This window comes from Ascochyta rabiei, chromosome 16 (assembly GCF_004011695.2).
Source record: "Ascochyta rabiei chromosome 16, complete sequence".
Classification (NCBI taxonomy): domain Eukaryota; kingdom Fungi; phylum Ascomycota; class Dothideomycetes; order Pleosporales; family Didymellaceae; genus Ascochyta; species Ascochyta rabiei.
The window spans coordinates 439,542-464,472 of NC_082420.1; the positions used below are offsets into that span (position 1 = coordinate 439,542).

General features: G+C 51.1%; 13 protein-coding genes across 13 annotated transcripts, besides 4 other annotated features; 5 read left to right on the plus strand and 8 right to left on the minus strand.

Moving 5' to 3' along the window:
- Window positions 1-44: 44 nt before the first annotated feature.
- On the minus strand, window positions 45-1,143 carry EKO05_0009049 (uncharacterized protein; the record flags this gene model as incomplete). The annotated part of the gene is made up of 2 exons (XM_038942157.1): window positions 45-973; window positions 1,026-1,143. 2 exons carry the CDS (start codon window positions 1,141-1,143, stop codon window positions 45-47), a joined length of 1,047 nt encoding a protein of 348 aa, XP_038795664.1.
- A 2,706-nt stretch (window positions 1,144-3,849) lies between these two features.
- On the plus strand, window positions 3,850-4,533 carry EKO05_0009050 (uncharacterized protein; the record flags this gene model as incomplete). The annotated part of the gene is made up of 1 exon (XM_038942143.2): window positions 3,850-4,533. The coding sequence occupies one exon, from the start codon at window positions 3,850-3,852 to the stop codon at window positions 4,531-4,533; it is 684 nt and encodes a 227-aa protein (XP_038795665.2).
- A 152-nt stretch (window positions 4,534-4,685) lies between these two features.
- Window positions 4,686-5,543, minus strand: EKO05_0009051 (uncharacterized protein; the record flags this gene model as incomplete). Its single annotated transcript, XM_038946691.1, has 1 exon — window positions 4,686-5,543. One exon carries the CDS (start codon window positions 5,541-5,543, stop codon window positions 4,686-4,688), a length of 858 nt encoding a protein of 285 aa, XP_038795666.1.
- Window positions 4,834-4,866: a tandem repeat.
- Window positions 4,883-4,932: a tandem repeat.
- Window positions 4,987-5,020: a tandem repeat.
- A 221-nt stretch (window positions 5,544-5,764) lies between the features above and the next one.
- On the minus strand, window positions 5,765-6,100 carry EKO05_0009052 (uncharacterized protein; the record flags this gene model as incomplete). The annotated part of the gene is made up of 1 exon (XM_059637451.1): window positions 5,765-6,100. The coding sequence occupies one exon, from the start codon at window positions 6,098-6,100 to the stop codon at window positions 5,765-5,767; it is 336 nt and encodes a 111-aa protein (XP_059493434.1).
- A 231-nt stretch (window positions 6,101-6,331) lies between these two features.
- On the plus strand, window positions 6,332-6,508 carry EKO05_0009053 (uncharacterized protein; the record flags this gene model as incomplete). Its single annotated transcript, XM_059637452.1, has 1 exon — window positions 6,332-6,508. One exon carries the CDS (start codon window positions 6,332-6,334, stop codon window positions 6,506-6,508), a length of 177 nt encoding a protein of 58 aa, XP_059493435.1.
- A 3,667-nt stretch (window positions 6,509-10,175) lies between these two features.
- On the plus strand, window positions 10,176-11,873 carry EKO05_0009054 (Molybdenum cofactor sulfurtransferase; the record flags this gene model as incomplete). Its single annotated transcript, XM_038942182.1, has 2 exons — window positions 10,176-10,305; window positions 10,354-11,873. 2 exons carry the CDS (start codon window positions 10,176-10,178, stop codon window positions 11,871-11,873), a joined length of 1,650 nt encoding a protein of 549 aa, XP_038795667.1.
- Window positions 11,874-12,777: 904 nt separating this feature from the next.
- EKO05_0009055 (uncharacterized protein) lies at window positions 12,778-13,800 on the plus strand (the record flags this gene model as incomplete). The annotated part of the gene is made up of 1 exon (XM_038946692.1): window positions 12,778-13,800. One exon carries the CDS (start codon window positions 12,778-12,780, stop codon window positions 13,798-13,800), a length of 1,023 nt encoding a protein of 340 aa, XP_038795668.1.
- Window positions 13,801-14,499: 699 nt separating this feature from the next.
- On the minus strand, window positions 14,500-16,332 carry EKO05_0009056 (uncharacterized protein; the record flags this gene model as incomplete). Its single annotated transcript, XM_038946693.1, has 1 exon — window positions 14,500-16,332. One exon carries the CDS (start codon window positions 16,330-16,332, stop codon window positions 14,500-14,502), a length of 1,833 nt encoding a protein of 610 aa, XP_038795669.1.
- A 726-nt stretch (window positions 16,333-17,058) lies between these two features.
- Window positions 17,059-17,922, minus strand: EKO05_0009057 (uncharacterized protein; the record flags this gene model as incomplete). Its single annotated transcript, XM_038941944.1, has 4 exons — window positions 17,059-17,223; window positions 17,355-17,538; window positions 17,661-17,712; window positions 17,802-17,922. The coding sequence occupies 4 exons, from the start codon at window positions 17,920-17,922 to the stop codon at window positions 17,059-17,061; spliced, it is 522 nt and encodes a 173-aa protein (XP_038795670.1).
- Window positions 17,923-18,840: 918 nt separating this feature from the next.
- EKO05_0009058 (uncharacterized protein) lies at window positions 18,841-20,075 on the minus strand (the record flags this gene model as incomplete). The annotated part of the gene is made up of 4 exons (XM_059637453.1): window positions 18,841-19,185; window positions 19,243-19,338; window positions 19,387-19,811; window positions 19,865-20,075. 4 exons carry the CDS (start codon window positions 20,073-20,075, stop codon window positions 18,841-18,843), a joined length of 1,077 nt encoding a protein of 358 aa, XP_059493436.1.
- Window positions 20,076-20,677: 602 nt separating this feature from the next.
- Window positions 20,678-21,519, minus strand: EKO05_0009059 (60S ribosomal protein L9B; the record flags this gene model as incomplete). The annotated part of the gene is made up of 4 exons (XM_038941933.1): window positions 20,678-20,806; window positions 20,859-21,226; window positions 21,280-21,353; window positions 21,509-21,519. The coding sequence occupies 4 exons, from the start codon at window positions 21,517-21,519 to the stop codon at window positions 20,678-20,680; spliced, it is 582 nt and encodes a 193-aa protein (XP_038795672.1).
- A 596-nt stretch (window positions 21,520-22,115) lies between these two features.
- EKO05_0009060 (uncharacterized protein) lies at window positions 22,116-23,387 on the plus strand (the record flags this gene model as incomplete). Its single annotated transcript, XM_038942045.2, has 2 exons — window positions 22,116-22,651; window positions 22,709-23,387. The coding sequence occupies 2 exons, from the start codon at window positions 22,116-22,118 to the stop codon at window positions 23,385-23,387; spliced, it is 1,215 nt and encodes a 404-aa protein (XP_038795673.2).
- Window positions 22,490-22,522: a tandem repeat.
- A 19-nt stretch (window positions 23,388-23,406) lies between the features above and the next one.
- On the minus strand, window positions 23,407-24,858 carry EKO05_0009061 (uncharacterized protein; the record flags this gene model as incomplete). The annotated part of the gene is made up of 4 exons (XM_038941993.1): window positions 23,407-24,036; window positions 24,084-24,522; window positions 24,571-24,653; window positions 24,703-24,858. 4 exons carry the CDS (start codon window positions 24,856-24,858, stop codon window positions 23,407-23,409), a joined length of 1,308 nt encoding a protein of 435 aa, XP_038795674.1.
- Window positions 24,859-24,931: the final 73 nt, after the last annotated feature.

Genomic DNA, 24,931 nt, shown 5'->3' on the forward strand with positions numbered 1-24,931 from the left:
AAAATATCATTTATATATTTATTTTATCCCTACTCCCTCCAGGCTTACGACGAGACCTTGATGGTGAGCTTACCAAAGTGCTTCTGGTCCCACATGTACTGGTACGCCTCCTTCAAATCTTTCAGCTCAAACACCTTCTCATCGACAACTGGGTGGATGTCGTTCGCCTCGATCGCCGCAACCATATCCTGCATCTGCAGCCTGCTGCCTACCAGGATACCGCGGACTGTGCAGATGTTGTTCAAGGTCTCGAGGAAGGTGGGCTGGTTCTTCTCCATGCCGCCAATGAAGCCGATAATTGTGATGACGCCGTCAATGGCGATCGCTTTAAGAGACTGTGCCATGGTGGTGGGACCACCGACCTCGACAACGTGCTGTACACCCACGCCACCGGTAAGCTCCTTGGCCTTCTCGCCCCAGGCAGGAGTCTCCTTGTAATTGATGACCTCGTCTGCGCCAAGCTTCTTCAATGTCTCGGCCTTGGAAGCTGAGGATGTGGTCGCAATGACGCGCGCGCCAGCGGCTTTGGCAAACTGGAGCGCGAAGATGGAAACACCGCCTGTGCCTTGTGTGAGTACCCAGTGACCAGGCTTCAGGGCCCTCGACTCCAATCCGTACAGCGCATTCCACGCTGTCAACCCCGCACAACTCAGCGTGCTGGCCTCAAGGTCGTTCAGGTTCTTGGGCGCCGGCACGAGACCCTGCTCGTCAAAGACACCGTACTCGCGCAATGTGCCATCAATGGCGCCGCCGAGACCGGTCGACAGCGAGGCTCCGTCGAGCGAACCGGCGATGTGGGCCTGGTTGAAGAGTGTGACGACGCGATCGCCGGGCTTGAAGCGAGTCACGCCGCTACCGACGGATTCTACGACACCAGCACCATCCGAGCCGGGAATCACGCCGTCTTTCGCGGGGAAGGGGTATTTGCCCTTGGGGATAATGAGGTCGCGGTAGTTGAGGGATGCACCATTTACTAAAAAGTGTTAGCGGGTGCTGCGGGCTAATTCGGGCTGAAGAGTGCGTACTTTTGACAAGAACGTCCTTGTCGCTAACCTTGGGAACAGAAGCGCCCTCGTTAAACTTCAGAGCGTCGAAGCCATCTTTCCCCTCGATCATCCACTGCTTGGTCGTTGATGGTGCCATATCGTGTAATGTGATGTGTAGTGATAGGAGACGGTGAATGTGGAACAGCAATTGGGTGTTGGAAAGCTGTAGAAAAGTGTGAATATCCTGTTCTCATCCATGGTGGGGGCTCACATTTATGTATGTAGTCGTCCATACAAAATGTGGGTCCCATGCATTACCTGTAGTGACGCAACAGAACGGTCGGAATCTGACAACGCGCTACTCGGCCAATCACCATGCTCAAAGGACACTCCACAGAAGTGCCGAGTTTATTTCTAAGCTCCCAGAAACGGACATTCCCCGGATGCTGCGCTTCGATGTGGAGATGGCCGATTCGGGTATGTAACGATCAAGCTTGAGCAGACAAACGTGACTGCATGCTACAAGGATTGCTGTGCTGACATCGGAGATCAATCGGGAGAGGAGCTTCACGCTCTTGAAGTTGAATACCTCAATTGTGCTCCCTCTGTAGAGCCTATGAGGTAACCCAGTAGGCCGTTGTCAGTGTTCAGTGGGCGGTGCGTGCAGTGTGCAACTTTGAGTGCAATTCTGTGTGTTTTTTGGGCCTGTCCGATTCTTCGCCGAAATCACGGCATGAACCGCCCAGCATCGCTACATCTCGACTCTTCCACCACCGTGCATGGTCCTTACAAATTCGACTCTGCAGTCTTCAAGCGCGATATTACAAGGTTCAAGTGTTGCGCCCGCCTCAATGTACCGAGCGGCGCTGTGCGTTCCACATAGCGCTTCGAGTGTACCTCTTTCGCAAACAGCATATGCTAAGCCTTGTCCATTGAGAGCTTCTTGAAAGTCAGGTGCGAGCTACATTGACGCTGACAGTACTAGTGACATCGGTCTGAGCGAGTGTGCATCTATACATCCCTGAGGCCTTTGTTAAGGCTACCTTTTAGGCTGACTGTGTACCGCCAGCTATGAAGCTCGCCATCTCGGCAGCATGGACATTAGTCGCAACACGATGCATTGAGGAGGCCACAGGCAATCGATCGACTCCACGTTTAGCGTTGGTTAGAGTTTTGTGGAGCTGGAAGGTGAGAAAGAAACGAGCGTGAAGGTCAAGTATTGTTTCATTTCATCTTTCTGCTTCAGCCACGCCGACCACGAAGCGCTGGTCTCAAGCATTGCACAACAGCAGTCGACGTCAACAGCGCTCATCCTCATTCGATATAACAATCTCAGATCAAAGCCACCCGGCTGCAGCTAGTGCTGATCTTGCTTAGTGCTATTTGTATCTGAGCTGAGCTGAGCCCGCATCTGCTGCACCTCAATAAACGCCGAACATGTCGCAAGTCTGCTTGCAGCACTTGTGTCATGCCTTTGGTTATCATCAAACGCTTGCAATTCAGCAACCTTCACGCCCGTTAGGCTTTCAGTAGCCTCCTACCGATTGAGCGATTGTCTAGAAAGATTGATACTACCAACAACAAGTTAGAGATGGAAGTATAGCATCATATATTGCCTCGCCTATGTACAAGGCTCTGTTCCATCCCCCACAATGACCTCCCGAGGTCCTCACTCTGCATACTCGTCACGCGATGCATCGCCAGACCTGCACGCACCGTACAATCCGTTCCACGACCCAATTGAGCTATCCCACTTCTCACGACCATCACTGGATGCGCAAGATAGGTCCTCACAGAGCTCACGCGGAAACTCTACCGCCAATGAGCGGCGTGGAAGGTCCCACGGAAGATCGCACTCTGGAGTATACCTCCTTCCGATGCAAAGCAGAACGCTGTATGCACCTGTATCAGGCCGGCAGGAGAGCCCACGAAGGAAGGCGTACCAGATCCCGGATATTCGGCCTCTCTAGGTGTGTTCGAAAGCGAGCCTGTATTATGGATCGGCTACGCCGAAAATACCACCACAAGATATCCGGAAGACTCCCCATACGCCAAAAAGTGGACGTGGGTCCACGAACCGAAAATCTTCAAATGCATAATGCACCACACGAATTACACCTTCGAGATGCGCTATCGTCCGACTCGGAATGCAACCCTTAAGCAGCGCGAACTTATTTTCCCTTTGATCAACACTACGCTATCATCCAAAGGAAATTACGACAGTGCAGCGTGTCCAACCGTACGTAGTACGGCCCGTAACGGTTACGGGTTACGGCCGTAAATATAGTAAGTAACGGCAATTATATAAGCTGTAGCCGTATACGTACCGTAGCTATACATAAAGCCGTAATACAGTCATAGTACAGCCAACCTTAGTGTTGACGATGGGGGGATAGGGGGGGGGGCGCACAGGCCACTATCGTCAAAACTCAACACCACACCTAACGGCTGACGCGAGGCCTCAACAGTATCACCACCTCCTCCCCCACCACGCCACAACGCGATTATTGCGTTTTTTTTAATATTAACACGCACAAAGGCAGATAAAGCCTATAGAACACGTTTCTAAGCACAGAGGTGTTACAGGATAGGCCTCCTTTACAGTTATTAACCACGCTAGACTAAAAATAGCAACTGTACACCCGTAGCTACGTCTCTACGCCGTAAAGTAGGCCTACGCCGTAATTTTAGGACGTAACGGCTAACAATAATTGCCGTTACTTACGGCAATCGACCTTTGCCGTAGCCGTTTACTTACGGTTGGACACGCTGCGACAGTGCCCTCACCCCCATCCCAGACTACGCCTTCATTAACTCACAAAGCAACATAACGACCTACAAACTCGCTGCAGCATACCACTCCATGGGCGCCATGCTCCGCAATTTTCTGCGTGGCGACATCGAGAAAACCTCGGACACATTCATCATCACACGCTCCGATATTAGTGAGACACGACTCATGGACGGCCGGACCTCGTATCCTCAGCAAAACCTGATGGAAGCAGTGCAAAATTTGTTCGAGGATATCCTGCTCACCTTGCTCTCTGAACTTAATCTTGTAGCGGCCGAAACACAGGCTGTCAAGTGCGTCAAAAGCAGGACGATGATCGTGCACATCTACCTCCCCTCATCGCTTTGGATTGGATACGCTATGGCCGTTGCAATCACGCTCGCCTCCATCCTCGTTGGAAGTCGGGCAATCTACCAAAATGGCGTTGCGAGTGATACGCTGTTCAGTCGCATCCTTGTCACAACGCGCAATCCGACGCTCGATCGCCTGAGCGTTGGTGCGTGTTTAGGAGGTGATACGTTTCCAAAGGAGCTCAAGGAGACAAAATTGAGATTCGGTGTATTGCTGGAAGAAGAGCCAAGAGAGGGGCCGCTGGGACGAGTGGAGCATTACTGTTTTGGCACAAGGGGAGAGACGAAGAATATTGTCAAGGGGCATAACTACGCGGGGTTGCGGCGCTACGTTGGGGGTGAAGAAGGCGATGTTGATGAAAAGAAAGGACTGCTTGAGGATGAAGATGTAGCGATACGTTTATGAGTTTGTTTCAACGAAACTTATGTAGATGTTGTAAGTGTACACGTCAGTCCAGGACAATAGTCCTTGTGTGTCTGGTACCAGCCGACTTTGGTTTCCCTAGGCATTTAGCTTGCCTGTTCATCGTCCATTGGTCCAGCCATCTCTCTTTGCAATTAATTACCGCCGAACAGGAAGTTTCCAGTCGCACCGCCGCCGTCACCGCCAGCGTTGTTGTTTGCGTTACCACCAGCATTGTTTGCATTACCACCAGCATTGTTGTTTGCATTACCACCAGCATTGTTGCTCGCGTTACCACCAGCATTGTTGTTCTGGTTCTGGTTCTGGTTGTTGTTGGCGGCCTTGTCATCCGCGTTATCGTTCGCATTGTCATCAGCAGCGGCATCGTCATCATCATCATCAGCCGCCGCATCGTCCTGGTTTGCATTGTTGTTGCCCGCTGTGGCATCGTTGTTTCCTGCCCCAGCACCAGCACCAGCGCCAGCAGCAGTGCTACCTCCGCCGGTAATCGAGGCATCGAAAGGTAGCGCGGTACTTGGCTTGCCAGCGCTCTCCTTATCAGTAGCAATGTTATTGTTCAGCTTCTTTGTCTCATCCTCCAGCTTCGCAGCCACATCCTCGCCTTGGGCCTGCTTAGCTTCGAGCTCAATCTTTGTGGCCATCAGTTTCAGAACCTTGTTCTTTATCTTTCCGGCAGACAGAGCGTCGGCTTCGTCGCCCGTGGCAGCTTCAATGGCAGGGTTGAAAACACCGGTTTCAGCATCGTTGGCTACGTCGTTGACCTGACCAAGAAAGTCGATATCTGCGGGATCGATGTTGCCAGGATTGTTGACATCGAGCGCGGAAAAGACAGCGAGGGCTTCTGCTTCGGCGTTGCCCGCTTGCCCACCGGAAATAGAGATCGCATCATAGGTTGTGGATGCCAGAACGGGACCAGATTGGCGGACCTTGAGAGTTGGGAGAGCAGACGAAAGAGCTGCGAGAGCGGTGATGGTAGCGAGTTGAAGATGCATGTTGAGAATGTGTGCTGGGACTACGATGAAATGTTTAGAGTGTATGTAAGAAGACAGTCCGGCTGTGGTTTAACTAAAGATCGAATTCTGCAGCGTCAAGCTGGAGAGCAAATAAGGTATAAAGATTGGAGAAGGAAAGAAGAACTGAAGCCTGATGATATAAAATGATGCTATGGTGATGGTTTACACCTCTTATATTCACATCCATTGGTACTCATGATTCAGGCTACGAGTGTTTGCCTCTGGCGCGAGGTACTGTTCATGCCCTCGAAACCAGGCTCGATGCGCCTTCGAGCCTTCCAAGGCACATCTTCAGACGCGAACGATGCACTAGCTGCTATGCACACCGTCCTCAGGCGCATGCTCAGGCGCCTCCTGAAAAGTCGCCTGAAGTTTCCCCACGAGTAAGAATAGTACGACAGGCGCTGACAGGCCGTTACAGACGTTACGTGTCGCCATTTGGTGGAGTTGACAGCTCGATCCGGAAGCGTTCCTGAAAGACAAGGCTGTGAGACGTGTAAGATGTCAGACGTGGGGAACGGGGACATGGGACGCATGAGCTTGGCGAAAGCTTGGCGAGTTAGAAGTATGCCGCATCGCTTTTCTGGGCATCACGTTCACTGAGTGAAAGGGTCCTGACCTCAGATCGCGTAATGTAGGGGTCGAGTCCTTAGAATGAGGGATTGTTGGTGTCGAGACAGGAGCCTGGATGAGTGCGGCAGGGCCGCTAGCGGCTATCGCACCCGCCCCTTCCTCGCAAACCTTCGCTCTGTACGAAGTCACACCACATGCACGGTCTGTTCGGCAGGCTCAAGCTGTGGTCTATGCTTTCCCCCTACAAGCTGTCCGATGGTTCATTTACACAGATGCTCTCGAATGGAGACATTGACGCTTACGGCGCGTACCGAAAATTTTCCACGCCCTCCAAGGCCGGCTTCTTGCCTTCGTCTGCAAGCTCGTTCTGACGCTTGAGGTACATCGACATACATATAGTTACGATCGAATCGCATTGTTATGGTTGCTTACATACCTGGAAGATATCGCTTGCCACTAATTAGTGAAATTTTCTCTAAGTTTCTTGCGATCTAGGAAAAGCTTACTGGTGCGTCCTTCGCTTGGAAGATGGTGCTGCCAGTCACTCCGCCAGCTGCGCCAACTGAGATCATGACAGCGGCGACAACTGCACGCTTCTGTACTCGAGCCGTCTGGTTATTTCCGTACGCTAGAGAAGCTGGAGCATTGCCTTAGTCCCCCAAATAGCCCAAGAACAACCCGAAATATCGTGCAGCTAGCGGCTTAGGATACAAGACGAGTGAAAGACCAACGATAGCGATGACTGATTGACCAACGAGAATCGGCCATCGCAAGCGGACCTTGTCTGAAAGCCACAAAGTCGCAAGCGACGCAAATACAGTAAAAACACATGGTGGCGACGAAAGCAATTGCGCTTTGGCGTAGCTGAATCCCAGGCTCTGTCGGAGGATGATGGGCTGGAACAATGCACGTGAATTTACGCTTGAAGCGGCTACGAAGTACTGGAGGGGGCTAACATAGTTTAGTATTGAATGTCAACGATAGTGCCCAAGTATTTACTACACAAGCAGCTTCCAATCACGCATCATCTGTAGTATCTCTCTTACTGTGGCATGTTCAATCTGCTTGCCTGACTTTTCCGTAGACACGTGTCACGGCAATGTGTTTCTGACGATTGGTCAAGAACCTGACTTCTCCGAGAATAAATCTCGTCAGCTGTGCGATGTTTTGGAAGTATTCGAAGCTTACATTCCACCAGGAAGAAGGCTGTTATTGTTGCGATTCCTTCGATGATGAAAATCTTACCACTCTTAGTACGCACCATGCATTGTGGATTATTCGACCTACCCATCGCCAGCCTTGGCTGTACATGCCATCACCCACACTGATGAGCGATAGAGCGTATGCAAACTACCGAGAGTCAAACTGTCTTGCTAACGCAAACACACTGTGGAACAAACAATTGGTCCAAACCCTGAAGCCAACAATGCTGCCATGTAGAGGATGGAGACTCGCTTAGCTATCTTGAATTGTCGATACCATGATCCAATGATGTACATTGCGCCTGGGAACACTCAATCCGGTTAGCCTTCAGTCTCAGCTCGAACGAGCAGTACTCACAGCCAGCCTCGAAGATACCGAGCAATGCGCGCAAGATAGCTAGGATCTCCCAGGTGAGGACGAAGTCCATGCCAAACACGCATGCTCCCCATGCAGTAATGAGGAATGGTAACTAAACAAGGATTTATACATATATAACTGTAGATTCTCCATTCTAACAATGGTCTCTCCTCTCTTGCGCCTTCCGTGGCTTCTGAGCCTATGGCCAAAAAGTTTTGCACCTACCACCTTACCCTCAGTATTATATGACACGTACCGCCTGTAGCTGAAAACAAGGCCTTCGTCCAACCTCAAATTGATGGGTGTATCGATTCTCGACATCCCATACGATCGCGTGCTGTGAGAAGTCTTGGCACAACCTGTTTGAAGTAAAAGCCACACTGCCTTACGACTGGACTCTGCCTGCTAAGCTTACACCTTCATTGCGACGAGTGATGCAAGTGCGACCCATGATCAATATGTTCGATGACTGCACGAAGACTGTTGGCTATTCACGTAGATTGGTGGCCTGAGAAGCACAGCAGACACATGCGACCCCAAGGGATCACTCATGGACCTGCAGGTTGTCGAAAGTCACCTAAAAACAGGTTTCATATTTATCTTTGAGTTTCCCTTCGATGTAGACACCTGGTTATTCATATCCACAAAGACGTGAGAGGAAGAGAAAATCGCCTCTCGAAGACAACACTCCGCGGGCCATATTTACTATTCGGCAGCAACTGGTGATGTAAGATATCCAAATTAAGGGCTTTAATATATTTGCAACTTGGTATGCATGCAAGTTGAATGATGATGCTGATTACATGCAGGGGCGCTGACAACCTTCGCGACCAACTCTGCGTCTAAGTGGTCAACTCTGCGATGATTGGGGCTTGGTGGCTATTTGTAACAACCACTAGTAGCCCTGGGACTGAGTTGTTCTCCATATTTTCTGAATGCAGCGCTTGTCCAGATGTAGAGTTGGCGAACATTTTTATCTGGTTGTCTTGGACACCCCGAAATTATTGCAAATGACTTGAGCTGAAGCGGCAAAGGGTATTGAGAACGAAGCACGCAGACTCCGTCAAAAAAGGCATAAAACAGTTGTGTGGAGTTGCCGAGCCAAGACAACCACTTGTGGCGCGATTTTAGCATTGGAATCATGCACGAGCACATACGGGCTGTACTGCCTGCGCCACACAGTTGCCATCCCGCAATCACACAGTCAGAGAGATGTGCGCAGGGGTCTACGTCCGCGGTCAGTAGGGCCACGAACTTGCTTTTTCGCGCCCACCAATGCCCGAAAGAACGAATCCGCATTGTAACTCGAAGCGGTTGATCGGAAGTTGCGGTTCCGTCGCTAAGACTCTATCGAGAGATCCACTTCCTCGCCATACATCAATTCCTAGAGGGATGAAGGATCTAAAAAGCGAGCGAAGGATTGCAAGCGGGCCTGACGATGGAACGACCGGAGAATCTCGGCATTGATTCTACGACTCGAGACGGCACGCTCAACATACATGGATTCAAGAGACGGTTTGACGGACGTTTGGATGGGTCACTTGAGATTTCATTTTGGCAAACAGTGAAGACCATAGCAGCCCCGAGGGTTTGTTCTAGCATCAGCCTGTCAGTCTTTTGGCGCTCTGGCGTCCGTCCGTTATGGACTACAGATACCCCAATGTAACATGGATATACAATCGGACACTGAGCCGTGCTGTATCAAGGTGACGTCCAAATGTGTTACGTCAATTTTAATGGACAGAAACCAGTAGAATACCTGCTCTAGGAGTTTGCAGCTGACAGCTCTGTCCGGCTGACGGAGCAAGGCTGACACCTGCATGCCGTGGATTCATCCACTGACGTGAACACACAACGGAACTTAGGGGCCAATGGATGCAAAGGCTCTTTGAAAGGCTGGCACTGCCGCCTCAATACCCGACTCATCAAAAAGACAGCCTTGGTTTCTCTCATTTGGCATGTAAGCCTCCCAGTAAGCTCTATTTCCTACTCTTTCGTGACACCGGATGGGAACGAAGTCCACTCTCTGCTTCCCACGCACATGTAATAGCGGACTCGCTCGCCACTAAGGTTCAGGATTCATGATTTCGAAAGAGGCGCTGCTAGTTCATTGCCACATTACGCCTTCGTTGAAAAACAAAGAGCGAAGGAACATAGTTTCGGATGCTGAAAGTTTTGATCCTGTCGGCACGAGTTTGTCAAATCTCGCTCATCAAGAGGTAGGTTTACTTATCCTCCTAGAGATGGCCTGTCGGCTAATGGGGCAGGTGAACACTGTCCTATTGGAAACTAACATCAGCCGTCACTCCAAGCGGACCTGAGCAAAGCTGGATTCGACGAATTATGCAGTCTCTTAGTCTGAATGAAAGCACTGCCTACACCCTGGCTGAAGACTTAAAAGCCATATGGCAGCCGTGTCAGGTCGAAATGCATCGCGATAGTCAGACAACTTACAGAACAGCTTCTCTTACTACAGTCATGGCTCTCTTCCTGTGCCCACAATCAACGTCTTGGAGAAGAATTGAGAAGATTTCGCGAGAAGAAGAGCGCCTTGCATACAACAAGCGGATTGAGATGATGAGAACGACGGAATATCCTATGCTCAAAGGTAAAGGCAGATCGTCTCTCGCATATGACGCCGTTGACATTTGTACAGGCATCACATACCTCGACCACGGTGGAACGACACTCGCGAGCAAATCACTCATGGATTCTTTTTGCACGCAAATGAAGGCTTCCATATTTTCCAACCCACACTCGGATGTCTCAAGGCCGAGTTTCTCTGCCTTGATGGTAGAGCAAACCCGGCAAAAGGTGTTGAAGCTCTTCAGTGCCAACCCAGAACAGTTTGATGTCGTGTTCACTGCAAATGCTACTGGTGCCATCAAGCTGGTAATGGAATGCTTCGCTGGCCACGAACAAGGATTCGACTATCTCTACCACCGAAATGCCCACACTAGCCTTGTTGGAGTGCGGGAGCAGGCGCAAGACAGCCACTGCCTTGAAACAGCTGAAGAGACAGAGTATTGGCTAGAGGGGGGGAAGATCCCGCGGAATCAGGAGCCAAGAAATCGTCCGACCTTGTTTGCCTATCCCGCGCAGTCTAACATGAACGGCGAGCGTCTTCCTCTGAACTGGCCCAACCGGATCCGCGGCTCTACGCGGCACAAAAACACTTATATTCTCTTAGACGCCGCAGCTCTAGTCTCGACAAGCCCATTAGACCTCAGCAACCACGCTACAGCTCCAGATTTTGTGTCAATGTCCTTTTACAAGATCTTTGGCTTCCCTGATCTTGGCGCTCTGATTGTACGCAAAGCGTCTGCTCATGTACTGCAGCGCCGCAAGTACTTTGGTGGCGGCACTACTGAGATGATCGGATGTACAGGGACACCATGGGTAGAACGCAAAACGATTAGTGTGCATGCTTCATTGGAGGACGGCACCGTTGCAATTCGAAGCATACTCGCTTTGAATTGCGCCATCGACACACACACGAATATATTCGATGGACTTACCCAGGTCTCAAAGCACACAGGATGGCTGGCAGAAATTCTGCACAGCCGACTAGCCGATTTGAGGCATGCCAATCGTATGCCAGTTTGTCATATGTACAAAGCCCCTACATCCACGTACGGAGACCCAAAGTCGCAGGGCGCAACAGTTACTTTCAACATCAAAAAGAGTGATGGGTCCTGGAGGAGTGGATTCGATGTAGGCGTTATGCTGAGAGCGAACGATGTCCATGTTCGAACGGGCTCACTTTGCAACCCAGCTGGCATGGCCTCAGCACTGGGTTTGTCGGCGGATGAGCTTAGAGCAGCGTTCGATTCAGGGTTCCGTTGCAACCAGCCAGGCAATGACATCCGGGGAGACGTCCCGTATGGGATGATACGAGCTACTCTGGGGGCCATGAGCACCATCGGTGACGTGGAGACTCTTGTACGCTTCATCGAGAAGCATCTAGTCGAGCCCACAATCCAAACGCCACGTACATCAGGCGGAATTCAGGCGGGGAGGCCCGAAGATAGTACCATCGCAACTATTCCTTTCGATGAGAAGTCCGGCAAAGTGACGGGCCGACACAGAGTTGGCATGCTGCAGGAACGTGTAAGGCCCGGCCCGAGGCGCAGATTTTGGAAGGTAATCTCTAATTGCTTCTCGAGACAAGAGTAATCCGGGCTAGCGTCTAAGCAGGAGAGCGTGAGGCAGCATAGACACGAAGGGTCCTTTGTTGTACATATTTTCGAAACTACATACAATGCATACTGGTGCAATTCTCGCCCCTGGCCATTATCTTCTGGCCTGCAGTGAGCGTGATGCCTAGCTACATTTTACCCATACAGTAGTCATGAGAAACCAGAGGTTGTGTGAGGCGTCTGCAAGGCGCATGGATTCTCCACATTTTTGCAGATCAACTAAGCGCGTGATAATGCACGAGACTCAAGATCTATCGGTGGCTGCTGTGGCTTGCGTCACGTTTATGCAAGAGGTATTAAAAGGAGTAACGTTTGGCGCGACCTGGCGTTGCACAAAACCGGTGTTGTAGAGGAAAGACATGCGTCGCACAACGACACCAATTAAAGGCTTGGAGATGGATCTGGTGGAGAACTGATGTGATGGTGGGTACGGAGTCGGCACGATGATGAGCGTGGCGCAGCGCCTACAGCTAAAACAAAGCACCAATCCATTTCGAGCAAAGTTGCTGCCTCTTTAGGAATGCTGAAGTGAGGTCGGGCGAAAATCATCCCGAGTGGAAACTCCCATCATGTTCCTGTCGGCCGCAACACCACCATGTCTTGGCCACACGGTCTTCCAAATTCTGCCGCCATTCGTAAAGACGACTATGGTAACATCAACAGCTGAGATGCAATCTGCCCATAAGCCGGATGATATCTGTCCATTCACCGAACGGGGCTTATATATAAGGGTTATATTTGCAGCATGATGAAGTTCTTCCAATAGACACACAGCAAGTCTTACAATCCAGTTCATTCAGTATCAAACTCCCTCACTCACTACAAGATTGACCAAAAGAGCATCCTATCTACAGCTACTGCAGCCTCCAAAGATCTTCAGCATGTCCACCACAACAATCCGCAAATCCCAGATCAAGAGCTTTGGCGACGCCTCACATGTTTCTATTATCACAACTGAGATTGGTCCCCCAGCGGCCAGCGAAGTGCAGTTAAAGGTTCTTTACTCTGGATTTGGTGGCTCAGACATCGCCATGCGACTCGGTGGCTACCCTAACCAGAAGGCAGCACCGCTCACCACCGGCTACAGCTGCATAGGCCTGGTGACTGCCAATGGATCCAAGAGTGCCAAATTCCGGCATGGAAGTCTTGTGGGGTGTCTTTCAATATACGAAGGACAATCCGAGCTTGTGAACCTGCCTGAGAAGTACCTCATTCCAATTCCGGAAGGTGTTGATTTGAAGCAGGCCGTTGCTCTGATACTTGACTGGACGACCGCATATGGTATGGTTTACCGTACAGGCAAGGTCACCAAGGGCCAGCGCATCTTCATCCACGGGCTAAGTGGTTCAGTCGGCTACGCTTTGCTTACACTATGCAAGCTGCAAGGTGCCGACGTGTACGGCACAGCATCCGAGTACAACCACGCCGCAGTACGCGCGGCCGGCGCCCATCCTTTTGTTTACACCAACAAAAACTGGATGATGGCCATGAAAAATATCGGAGGTGCGCACGTCGTGTTTGACCCTCTCGCTTTTGAATCCTACGACGAGAGCTGGGACATTCTCGCGCGTGGATGTGGCAAACTTATCGGATATGGCGGGAATTACAATGTCTTAAACGGTGGACAGGCTAGAAGTCAGTGGCCACAGGTTGTCAAGTTGCTCTCGAAAAACCTGAATGTATTCTGCCCAAACAATACGGCGTTTTTCTACATCGACAGGGACCAGAGCACTTTCGAACCCGAGTTGAAAACTTTGTTAGAGATGCTTAAGAGTGGAAAGATAACTGTGCCAATCCGGAAGCTTTGGACGTTAGAGAGGGTGCCAGAGGCGCATCGTATGTTCAACAAAGGTCCTGGTGTTGGAGCAGTAGTAATCAGAGTGGCTGAGTATTTTGATATTTGAGTGAGGTTGGTGCCACGTGTGCACATGGTGCTGGCTAGTGGCGCCTTAGCTATCTTTTATCGTTCCGTTCAAAATCCAGGCAACTGAAATCTATCTTGACGAAGTCATCCTTGATATTGCTTCTACTGTCAACAAGTGTTGAGAAATCTCGGAAAACCTCAAGTGATGAGTGAACAACCTGAGCAACAACTGACTCCCAGGAAGTAATGGAGTTTGAGGACTCCCTGAACCTGAGCTATTGTACCTCGTCTTTACGGACCGAATGGCGAAGATGACGCACAACTAGAAGCTGCGCATAAAGACACAGTTTATGTACAGATGCCAGATTCTTTGAGCTCGTGTGGCGTTTGATAGAATGTCTTTGCGACTGGTATGAACTCGAGGCACCACACTGGACTTTTTTCTGCCATTGTACGAGGTAAAGATAAACCGACCCAAGCACCGAGAACATGTCCAGAGTCTTGAATAACTGACCAGCGAGCTGAAGGCGATGTTCATGGTGTACAAGCAGGCGACGGCCGAAGCCGAGGTCCGTGATGAGGCAGCCTAACTTGTGAGCCTGGTCAAGTCGCTGGAACTGGACCAACATGGATGCGTTCTCAAGACACGTTCTTCTCCCGTGACTTGAGTTAAATTGTGAGTACGGTTCAAAGCTGTACACTGACTTGCTACGGATTCCTTGATGTCGATGCAGCTCATTCATTGCCTTAATCGTTTCTGACGAAATTCCGGATCTCTACCATCGATAATCCACCCGAATCCAGGCTTGAATTCGGACTGCTGTTCGATGGTAGCAGCTACATCGGCTTCATGCCACGGCGATTCTGTGCCATCGTGTAGAAAAGCATCCAGCTCATTGTCGAGCATCTGCCGGCGGATGGACAGCCTCCCACGGGCCCACCATGGCAATTCAACCCACGTGAATCTTGGCCCTCGGCAATTCACCGTGGCGTAGTACTCTCTAAGTTGTGTGAAGAGCAATTTGCGGCCGGTCCATGGGTCTCGTGCTGGTCCTATCTTGACTCTATCGAGAGTGACTGTCTGCAAGTTCTCCGATCTCTTGATAAGGTCCAGTAACCAAGAACCGTCAACCTCAGAGCGATGCAGCCTGATTGATTTCAGTCTGCGGTAGGTTTGTTCAGGGAAATCAGCAGTGAAAGGGAAGGGAGTAGTCCACATGAGATCCAGATGTTCGAGGTATGGCATAGCGAGTATTAAGTCATAGAGGAGACCAATGGAAACAGAGCCAGTGTAATTGATGAGTGGGAGCTGAAGTCTTTTGAGTTGCGTGGTACTCAACGCACGTATCGTGTTGTTATAGTCCAAGTTCCGCTCAGCAAAGAGATGGCGAGGTAGACCATCCGCTTCCATACCTGCGTCGACGATGAGTTCCTCGAGACTCGGGACCGGATCTTTTATCAGAGATGACATGATAATACTGTACCCTCTCCATATCACAGGCAGGTGCTGTTCGGTTGATAACTCCCTCAGTTCACGCGTGATTTCCTCGTTCGGCAGAACAGAGTCAAATCCAGGCTCAGTCCAGGGCGAGATCGAAGGTTTGCGGAAACCAGGTGGAAGAGCACGCAAGAAGGGGGTGTCATAAGTAGGCAGTGACCCCGACGACCTCCAGACTTCGCTTGTAAGGGTAATACGTTTCAAGTTCGAGATATGTGTAAGTGCGTGCTGCAGACCACTCACGTCCCATCCACGTTTGATGATCTCCTTCTCATCCTGGTACAATTTTTGGTAAAGACTGTAGCTTTCCTCGACGCTCATCATCGCGGCACTGCTAGCGATGAGATTCCTGGACATTCGATCGTCTGAGTTGAGTAAAATTGCTTTGCCAAGTTCGGTAAATCCTCTGTCCTCTTGTACACAGTCCTCTACACTGATCGGAGCATAGGCTGCATTGTTGTCACTACCAGACTGAACGGGTGTACGGAGATGGTCTTCAAGTATGACCCTGGCCTCACGATCATCAGATGTGAGCGCTGCACGGAAGGACTGGATCGTTGGATATTCAACAAGCTGTGCATCGTCCCATACGATCTCTTGCACCTGCAGACAAAGCCGAGGATGATTAATAATGTTGTTAAGACAGTCCAGATTCGCACGGTTCGGAGAGATGTAAACACGATCAATGCGCAGCTCTGCCTTCTCGGCAAGCTCTCTGCATGTGAATCGGAGTCGTTTGATATCCATTTTGGAGAGTGATTGGCAGACAATTTCCAATAGTTCAGCTGGTAGATCGAGCATGGATTTTCTACTCTTGCAACTGCGACCGTCACCATTCGCGAAAGCGTCAGGGAAGTCATCCCCAAACATCGCCTCAAAGAGACTCATGGAAGGGGCGTTGAAAGCTGTTACAATACTGCTTCGACGTTTGACAATTCCAGCACGAGTAGCTAGACTTGGCCGTCTTCGGGGCGACTCTGGCGGTGGCTGTAGAGTATTGTTTTTGTTTGAAGCATTTGTCGTTTTTGAGGTCTTCGCAGATCTCGAGGGTCGAAGAGGCAGAACGAAATTCATGTTGTCGACACTAATGATGGGCCTGATCTCATGTTGCTATGGTGAAAGAAGAGAGAAAGAGAGACGTTGACTGATGTGGCTGGGTACCGGTAGCCGCCGACTCGCCAGGACCGCCCCGCCCATGCGCCCAAACAGACCAGGGCAACCGAAGCGAGTGACCACTCCACGCTCATAAAAGATCTTGGTCAGATCTTAAGACTGGCGCATGATGCGCTGAATTTTGGCTCGATGTGTTTCAGACGCTGGGTGGAGCTGTCGTTGTGATCAATAGGGGCGAAAGACAAGGGTGCAGGAAGGATTAGCATCTGCCAACCGCGTGTGGACGGGTCAGAGCAGCCCACAGTGGGTCCTTGCCCCCAACCTCAACAACAGCACAGCAGACACGAAGGGAACCAAGAGACACAGTACTGATACGAGGTCTTCTCAGTCCATCAGGCGCTATTCAGCAGCCCGGGCGAGTGCCTATAACATACATTTCTAAGTGCTGAAGCTATCATGGATCATCCCACGAACAGACCGACCACGCGACGACCAGCACGCCGCTTGCCCTGAAAGGCCCGCGGTAGGCCAGCCATATCACTCGCAGCAGTGCACTCGCGCTTCCCGTATCGATGTGAAGATTGACCGACCTTCGCCCGTATTTGCCGTTCTCATCGTCAGACAACGCACAAGTATGGGGACACAATTGAGGAGAGTCGAAGTCAGGGGAGGGGGCGAGTCGTTCATTTACTCCTCAGCCGCGGCAGCAGCCTTCTTCTTCTTCTTGGAAGACTGATCCTTGCCGAACGACGAGGAGGGAGTGTTTGTCTGATGGACGATGAATCGTGTGTAGTCCTCCTCAGGATCCCACTCGAAACCCGCTAGGTAGGGCTTTTCGAATTCGTCATCTTGCTATGGGTGCGGGTCAGCAATGCTACTAAACAAGATTGCCAATCATTGGAACAAGTGCGGGGTAAAGCGGGAATGCCCACGTGAGGTTCAGAGGGGCAGGAATGCGAAATACAATAGGAGCAGTTACATACCCTCTTCTTGAACTGCTTATGGATGGCGTCCAGCGCATCCTTGATGGTGACGCCTTTCATGTTCCGTGCGGAAACTTCAAGTCCAAGTGGGAAGTGTAGGGTGATCTTCTTGACCTTGGGTATGCACAAAGGCAAGCTCAGGTATGATGGGTCGTCGACCGTGGATGGTGACTTGTTCAGCTTCCTGTAGGGCCGATCAGTCAGGTCACGTTGGGCAAGATCACGCTGCAGCGACTCGGTGGGCAGCAAGGTGCCAATTGACGCAGTGGAGACTGCATGCTTGCAAAGTCAGAGGAACTAACTTACCACCCTAGTTTCTGGGTCTCGGGTGCGATGTTGATTGTCTTGCCCTCTTTCTCTGTCATCTTGTTAGCTCCTCTTCCCCTCACTTGCTGCCCCTCATCTGCTGCCCCTCACCAGGACCGCTATCATGACACAGCTACTTACGAAGGTCTAAGATATCGTAGCAGTCAGCTGCCATAGAACTTGGCCTGCGCTTGGCCTTGACTTCCTTGTTGGCATCGGTGGCAGAGTCGACCTTGGAGAGGGTTGCCTCGGTTTCTGCCATCTTTGGAGTGGTTAGGAAGGAATAAGCACGAGCTTGATTGAGTGGCTTGCGAGCAGAAGGTAGGTTGAGCTGTCAAAGAGCTTTGGTAAGCTGTAAAATTGGCACTTGCAGGTGAGCGTGAAGTGAGAAGGCCGTGGAAACACAGGTGAGTGTGTGAAGAACAGAAGAAGGGGGCTGAGACGCTTTTGAATGAGGGGTCAATCAGTCGGCGGAAGCACAGGAGACAGTCACCTGTTCACCACACCATCATCCCATCCAATTGGCGCCGGATTTGGAGCTAGCGCCACCTGTATCTGGGGTAGGGAAATGCGGGGAAACGCGACGCCAACAAGTCGTCTCAACACAGCCATGAGCGGCTGGCAGCATGGTTGAGAATGTTCGAAACCTAGCAATTGGTCATCTGTGACATTTTAAAAATAATCTTGAGCTCTATTCTGTTGCGCTTTGTTTTTTTCGTAGCTCAGGCCAATGGTGTGGTGACCATCACGCGACAGCGATCTACGTCATACGACCGACTGAGCAACTCGCATATCATTTTAGTTCGACCAACGCGGCTGGAGGGGTCATTTCAGGGCTCCACTTGGTACCTGCAAGGACTGTTGTTCCAAGCGGGGACTGCTTTGCCGAGTGCGGTTGGACAGCCTGGTAATCGCTGATGGTGCAAGATGGCGAAACGTCCACTTGATTGGCGTTTCCCGGTGGTTCCGCGGGGGTTCAGATGAGCTCTTGCTTCAATCTCTCAATTAGAATCATGGAGAGGCTACAATCCGGCAATCTCACGAAAGCTGTTACACGGATCATCACCCCATCTTCTCAAAAGTCTCAAGACACATTGAGCCATACACCTGGAAAGACTCTACTTTGAATGAGTAACTACGTGCATATACTGGAGCTTGTGCTTGATCCTGTGTTGCAGGTCTACGAGTGACCCTGGATTTCCTTAGTGACATACAGCTCTTCCAAGTACTTCTCCTCATCTTCACTTAATGCCTTCCCGCGCGCTTCAAGCGCCTCGTCCATCCTTTCAACACTCGAAAACCCAATGATAGGACTGGTTACTCTTTTGTTGATCCACGCAAGCGCAACATGACTCATCTTCCAGTCGTGCTTCTTTGCCAGCTCTTCGACGCGCTCAACAATTTTGTGATCGGCTTCGGTGTGTCCGGACAGACTTGTACCGTTTGTCTTCTCATCTTCGGAGCGTGTAGTTGTGCCAAATGCTGAGGCGGGGCGTGCGAGATGACCGCGGCAAAGAGGCGCCCACTGGTAACCCTGTATTAGAACGGTGCAATGAGATTAGATAAGGAGGCAGACACGTACTGGGATTCGGCCAACGCCAGTGGAGTTACAGAAGCGAATCATCTCGCGCTCTTCCTCCCGGTACAAGAGATTGTAGTGATTCTGCATTGACACAAACTGTCTGGCAATGAGTACACGATCGAACTGCGCCACACTGAAACTTACCTTTGTCCACCCGTTCTTCTCGGCGACAAATTGCATCTGCGCAAATTGCACAGCCCACATACTACTCGCGCCGATATACCTTACCTTACCACTCTTCACCAAATCATGCAGAGCCTCCATTGTTTCCTCAATCGGTACGTTCTTATCGTATCTATGAATCTGCAGAAGGTCGATATATTCGAGGCCAAGACGCTTGAGGGATGCGTTCACAGCGTTGAAGATAGCCTGGCGTGAGAGACCAAGGTGGTTCGTGTAGTCTTTCAGCTGAGGCAGCTCTTTGCTGAAGTTTATGCCTCGCAGACCGGGGTCTTCACCGACAGGACCGAAGCACTTGGTTAGGATGGTGAGCTTATCACGGGGCAGGGAGTACTTCTTGATCGCTTTGCCGATGATCTCTTCGGAGACGCCGTTGGAGTAGACGTTGGCTGAACAGTAGTGGGTTAATATTCACTCTTCGATCTGGGTGTCCCGAACATACCGGTATCCCAAGTCGTAAGTCCTCTGTCCCATGCAGCCTTGAGGAGTGGTAATGCTTCCTCTTCTTCAAGCACCCATGATTGCCACTTGCGTGACCCAATGGACATAGCACCAAGAATTGGGACCGAGACACGCAGGCCACTCTTGCCGAGTTGCCTGTACTCGGCCTTCGACTCTTTGAGAAGGCCCTCGATATCTAGTTTGTCTGCCATTGGTTCGGATGACGGTGAAAGGCTTTGGGTAAAATTAGGAGGAAGAGACGTGCAGCCGTTGCTCACCGCCATAACCGACTCGGTCAATTTATAGTTGCGTAGGTGGGTAATTGGCTCACTTGATTAGTCAGTTGATGACGACTGAATGGCTGTGCATGCCGCTGTCCATCACGGCTTTTGCGGTGATAGCGTCATCTCCGCAAAGGTGGAGTGGGGTGAGGGCTGCAGCAGTCGGACCGCGCCAAGTGCGCATCATGCAGCTCGCTTTGCAAGAATATGGTATAGAACGAGCATGTCAGTTTGATATCGCCAGGTTAAGTTGTGCCTAATAGTCAATTCCACGATCGTGTTTGTCGGTCGCGTCACAGGTTGGGGTCTGAGGTTGGTACATGTCGGCACACGTTCACAGCGGGGCAGACATCACCAATCTCAAGTGCGAGGGTAAGCGTGAGGTGGGTTTCCGTCGTTTCGACGGTGTGATGGTATTGAAACATCAGTTTTGAAGTTTGTCCCCCAAGGCGCCGACCGCAGTCCGTGATGCAAAGACACTCGTAGTCGTTCATGTGCCCGTGAAAGAATCAATCCGTACTCCCGCGAATCGCTTAAGCGTCCTCCTCGATGTTGCCGCGCTCCGAGACGTAGAGACCGTCCAAGAACTTTCGGATATCCTTGTTGCGGACCTTGCAGATCTGCTGGATGTCGGCGGCAGACTGGGAAACATCCTCGAGGGACTAGACGTCCGTTAGCAGGCAGAACCATAGTAAGCTCCAAGAGCACGCTTACGTTTCCGGTGAGCTGCAGCTCATCCTTCTGGTTCTTCGATGCCTCGACGGTCACACCGGGCCTCATGACAACTCTTCGTACAAGCTTCTCGCCAATGAAGTTCCTGATCTCAACCTCGAATTGGTCGGTCTCCTTGTTCTGCTCGATGTTGACGTTGATGGGGAAATGGGCGTAGACGTAGCGCATCTTGTACTTGTAGCCCTTGGTGACACCGATGATCAGGTTGTTGATGAGAGTGCGGACGGTGCGGAGGGTAGCGACGCTCTTGCGCGAGCCGTGGTGGAGCTCGATCTTGATGAGGTCCTTCTTGGGATGGGTGAAGGAGACAGCCAAGTGACCGAGGGACTTGGTGAGCTTGCCACGAGGGCCTGTGAGAGTCGTCAATGCCAGTCCAGCCCAAAGTTCGCGGTTATGCACCCACCCTCAACGACAACGTTCCTGGTCTTGATGGAGACGCTGACCCCCGCGGGGATTTCGAGCAATTCCTCGGAGTGGCTGTTGCGCAGATGTCAGTCCAGTTCTTGCATCGTCATGTTTTCGCGGTGCGCTCTGCCAGGGTTCGCTGGAATCGCGACCAGACGTCGAATCTCAGGGGAGCGAAATTTGCGCAGCGCAGCGATTCGGCAGCGGTAGCCGGTTGGAAGACGTACATGTACTTCATCTTGGAGGTTGCTGCTGGTTAGCGATGTCGACGGAGGTTGCGAGTATATTCGAAGATGGGCGAAGACTCAAAATGTCCCATAAGCGAGGTGGGAGAAAGCTCTTGGCGTTCACCTACCAATGACATCTTCCCTCTGGCGACGCTAGCACAGCTTTATGCCGCTACCAGTGTTCGCCCCACCCTTGAAGCAGCATCTCGAGCGTCCGCCCCATCGCGCCTTGACCTCGTTGTCGCAACACATCGCAGGATGCACGGAAGAGCACTGGAATGCGTGTTTTCCTGGACCGACCAATCTCGCAAGTTGACACGGCCGTGGCCCATGGGTGGCTTCGACGTCCGTGGCTGCTAAGCGTCGACCGTCCTAACACCTACAATTCCCATTTACGGCCTGGTGATCCGTGTGGCTCAAGGAAGCATATCATGCTCAACGGTACAGAAATATGGCATTCCCTTCCGGATTTTGCAGTCTGAGGTGACTCCTAGCTTAAACGTGTAGCCTGGTGTTGCCTCAGATGCGAGGAATGCAAACATCAATCAAACATGGAGAGATTGTTCCAACATCATGGGACCTTGATGCTGCTTACCTCAACAACTCGATGACTTCCCCAACTAAACCCCGTCTCAGTGTCATCACATCCTTCAGCTCCAATCGCGACTCAGTCAAGACCCGCAATGTCTCTAACCCCTTCAGCCTTGCAATACCCGGCCGTTACAGCCAGAGATCATCGCGTCCAATCTCGATACCACTGAGTATCAGACCAGCCAGCTCCATCTATTCCCAAGATCAAGACGAAGCGAAAGACAAGCTCACACCGCTAAAGCCAGCTGTCATCGTTGCTGAGCGGCCGATTCGGCCACATCCTCCGAACCGACAGTCGAAAGCACTGGCAGCGTACTGCAAGCATCGCAATCCGTACTCGTCAGAGAAGAGGAGGTTCCATGTTACTTACTGGAAGATCGACGATCGAGTGCTGGCCCTTGCGATCACGCTGACGCTGGCGCTTTTGACCATGATTGGGGTGCCTCTTGTTGCTGTGTTGGCACAGAAGCTCATCGTGCAGTTGCCGGTTAATGTACTTGTGCCTTCGTACGCATTTCCCGATGCCGGGTCGTGGAGCCGGTTGTACGATGCGTAAGTACCATCCTTATTACTGCGCTCACGGATCTTAGTGTGGCTGATATTTCAAAGCATCGCACGGCACCAAGACACCAAGTTTACAATAATAATCAATCCGGACAACGGCCCGGGGAATGCGACTCGACCGAGCCCCGAGTATGTTGACGTTCTCAATACCTTGGAGGTTTTCCCTCATGTGCAAACACTCGGATACATTCGCACAGCTGGCGGGACTCGCGATAATGCAACCATCCGCGCCGAGATAGCGACATACAGTGGCTGGTCAAATTTTCAGGATCTCAAGCTGAACGGCATCTTCTTCGACCAAACACCATCCAAAGACGAAGGAAGTGCTCGCGAGTATCTCCGAAACATTAGTGCTACAGTACGGCATTCTGAAGGATTCCTAGAACCGAGACTAGTGGTGCATAACCCTGGTTGTGCACCAGATGCAGGGTTGGTGCGGTATAGAGTCGACGTGGTTGTTGTATTTGAGGGCTTGTACTCTGATCTACCGAGTCGTGAACAGTTGAAGAATCAATCCAAAGACCTGGAACAGCACAACATGCACAGGGAGAACTTTGGGATGCTGATACATTCGACGCCTTCAAACATTGGCAACATAGGATTGAGGAAAGTCATAGATAGCCTGCGACGAGACACTCAGTGGCTGTACATTACGGATTTGATTGAGGACGTGTATGACGGGTATGGCTCGCTGTGGGAACAGTGGCTTAGTCTGACCTGGTAACTTGGAGACGCAAAGGGCCTCATGAGTAATGTCCAAGATCATCCATGATCTCTTCCAATTGCCAGTCCAAGACCGGCTCGCAGCGCTTACGCTCGCCAACGACACTGTTGATTTGGTCACCGTCCAATTTGTTAGGATAGTCATGCCTGTAGGCCTCTTCGACGATACTCCATATCCTGCGTCGATTCCAGAGGCCGTTGGGTAGACTCGAGGTCCGTGGGTCGGAAGAATTGAGCGCGAAGTACTTCGTCGCTAATAGCTGTCCAATTGCTTTCCAGTCCCACGTGGCATCCGGCCTTGATGATTTTCCTATACGCTCCCGGTGCAGCTTCTCGAGCTCGTTTGTGTTGAGATCCCATAGATACGGCAGAGCTGTTCCGCTCATGATACTTCTTCGCCAAAAATTGTTGTCAAGGATCAACTTGGAAGCCAGCGTTTTTGACGTCTGGTGCAAAGCAAGAGCTGAATGGGCAGGCAGATAAATACTGATCTGATCTATCAGCTCAACCGGAAGCTGATCAATTCCACACGACCCCTGGCACGGCAGTGAGAAAGGATATGGACAAGGCGCAGAGCCGCTAGTGTCCTGAAGCAGGCCAAAGACATGAACTGTGAGGGTTGGTATATTGATCGGATCTGTGTAAAATTTCTGGGTGGAGATCAGTTTAGAAGCGCGACCGAGTCAACATTGCTCACTTCGTATGCACCTTCCCACCATTCTAAAAGAGACAATCCTACCACACTTCGAGGCCCGTGGGTGCCTGTTGCGGTGCACAAATCAAATAGGTCGTTTTTTGCAACTATGCTATTATCATTTGTACACCTTGCGTTTTGTCGATACCGTGATTGTAGCATTTTGTTCAAGGTTGAAAGGCTTGAAAGGCCATCATCGCTCTCTATCATTGGCTTGAATTGATCAATTACTCGGCGGCTGATCTGTAAACAGTTCTCATGCAAAGGAAACACCGTGTCGTAGTTGCCAATTTGCTGCATAGCATTGAAGGTGATTCTGCCTGGAACATCTGTGCCTAAAAGATACTCGTCAATGTGGAAAAGCTGGTCATTTGTCGCGTTCCAGGTGGTAGCTGCAGAGAGAAAGACGTCGGCACTGTCCGATGCATTGTAGCAAGCAGAACTTGTCATGCGTCAGCTCAGGACAAGTCGTTAGGATCGGTACATCTACTGGAACTCTTCTGCTGACAGGCCTGCAAGATTGTGATGGTGAACATCTTGCCTGCTACCAAGCAAGCGGTGGTTCCGCATCCACTGAGCATTGTGAGCCAGCAAGCCTGTAGCACAAGACTCTTGAGTTTACCTTATAGCGAGCCGCCCTCACATCCAGGTTGTACACTTCACCCTCAGGGCTAAATGGCGAACCGCAGATGACGCAGAAACAAGACGACTCCATCGCGAATTGCGCTTCGGACTTCGGACCTGGATCAGGCTGTGAGGTGGACAGAAGGCTGCCCATAATCTCGAGACATAATGCTGAAAAATTGGTCTATAGTAGTGGTTTGGAAGCTCCAACGCCTAGTCACGCAGCG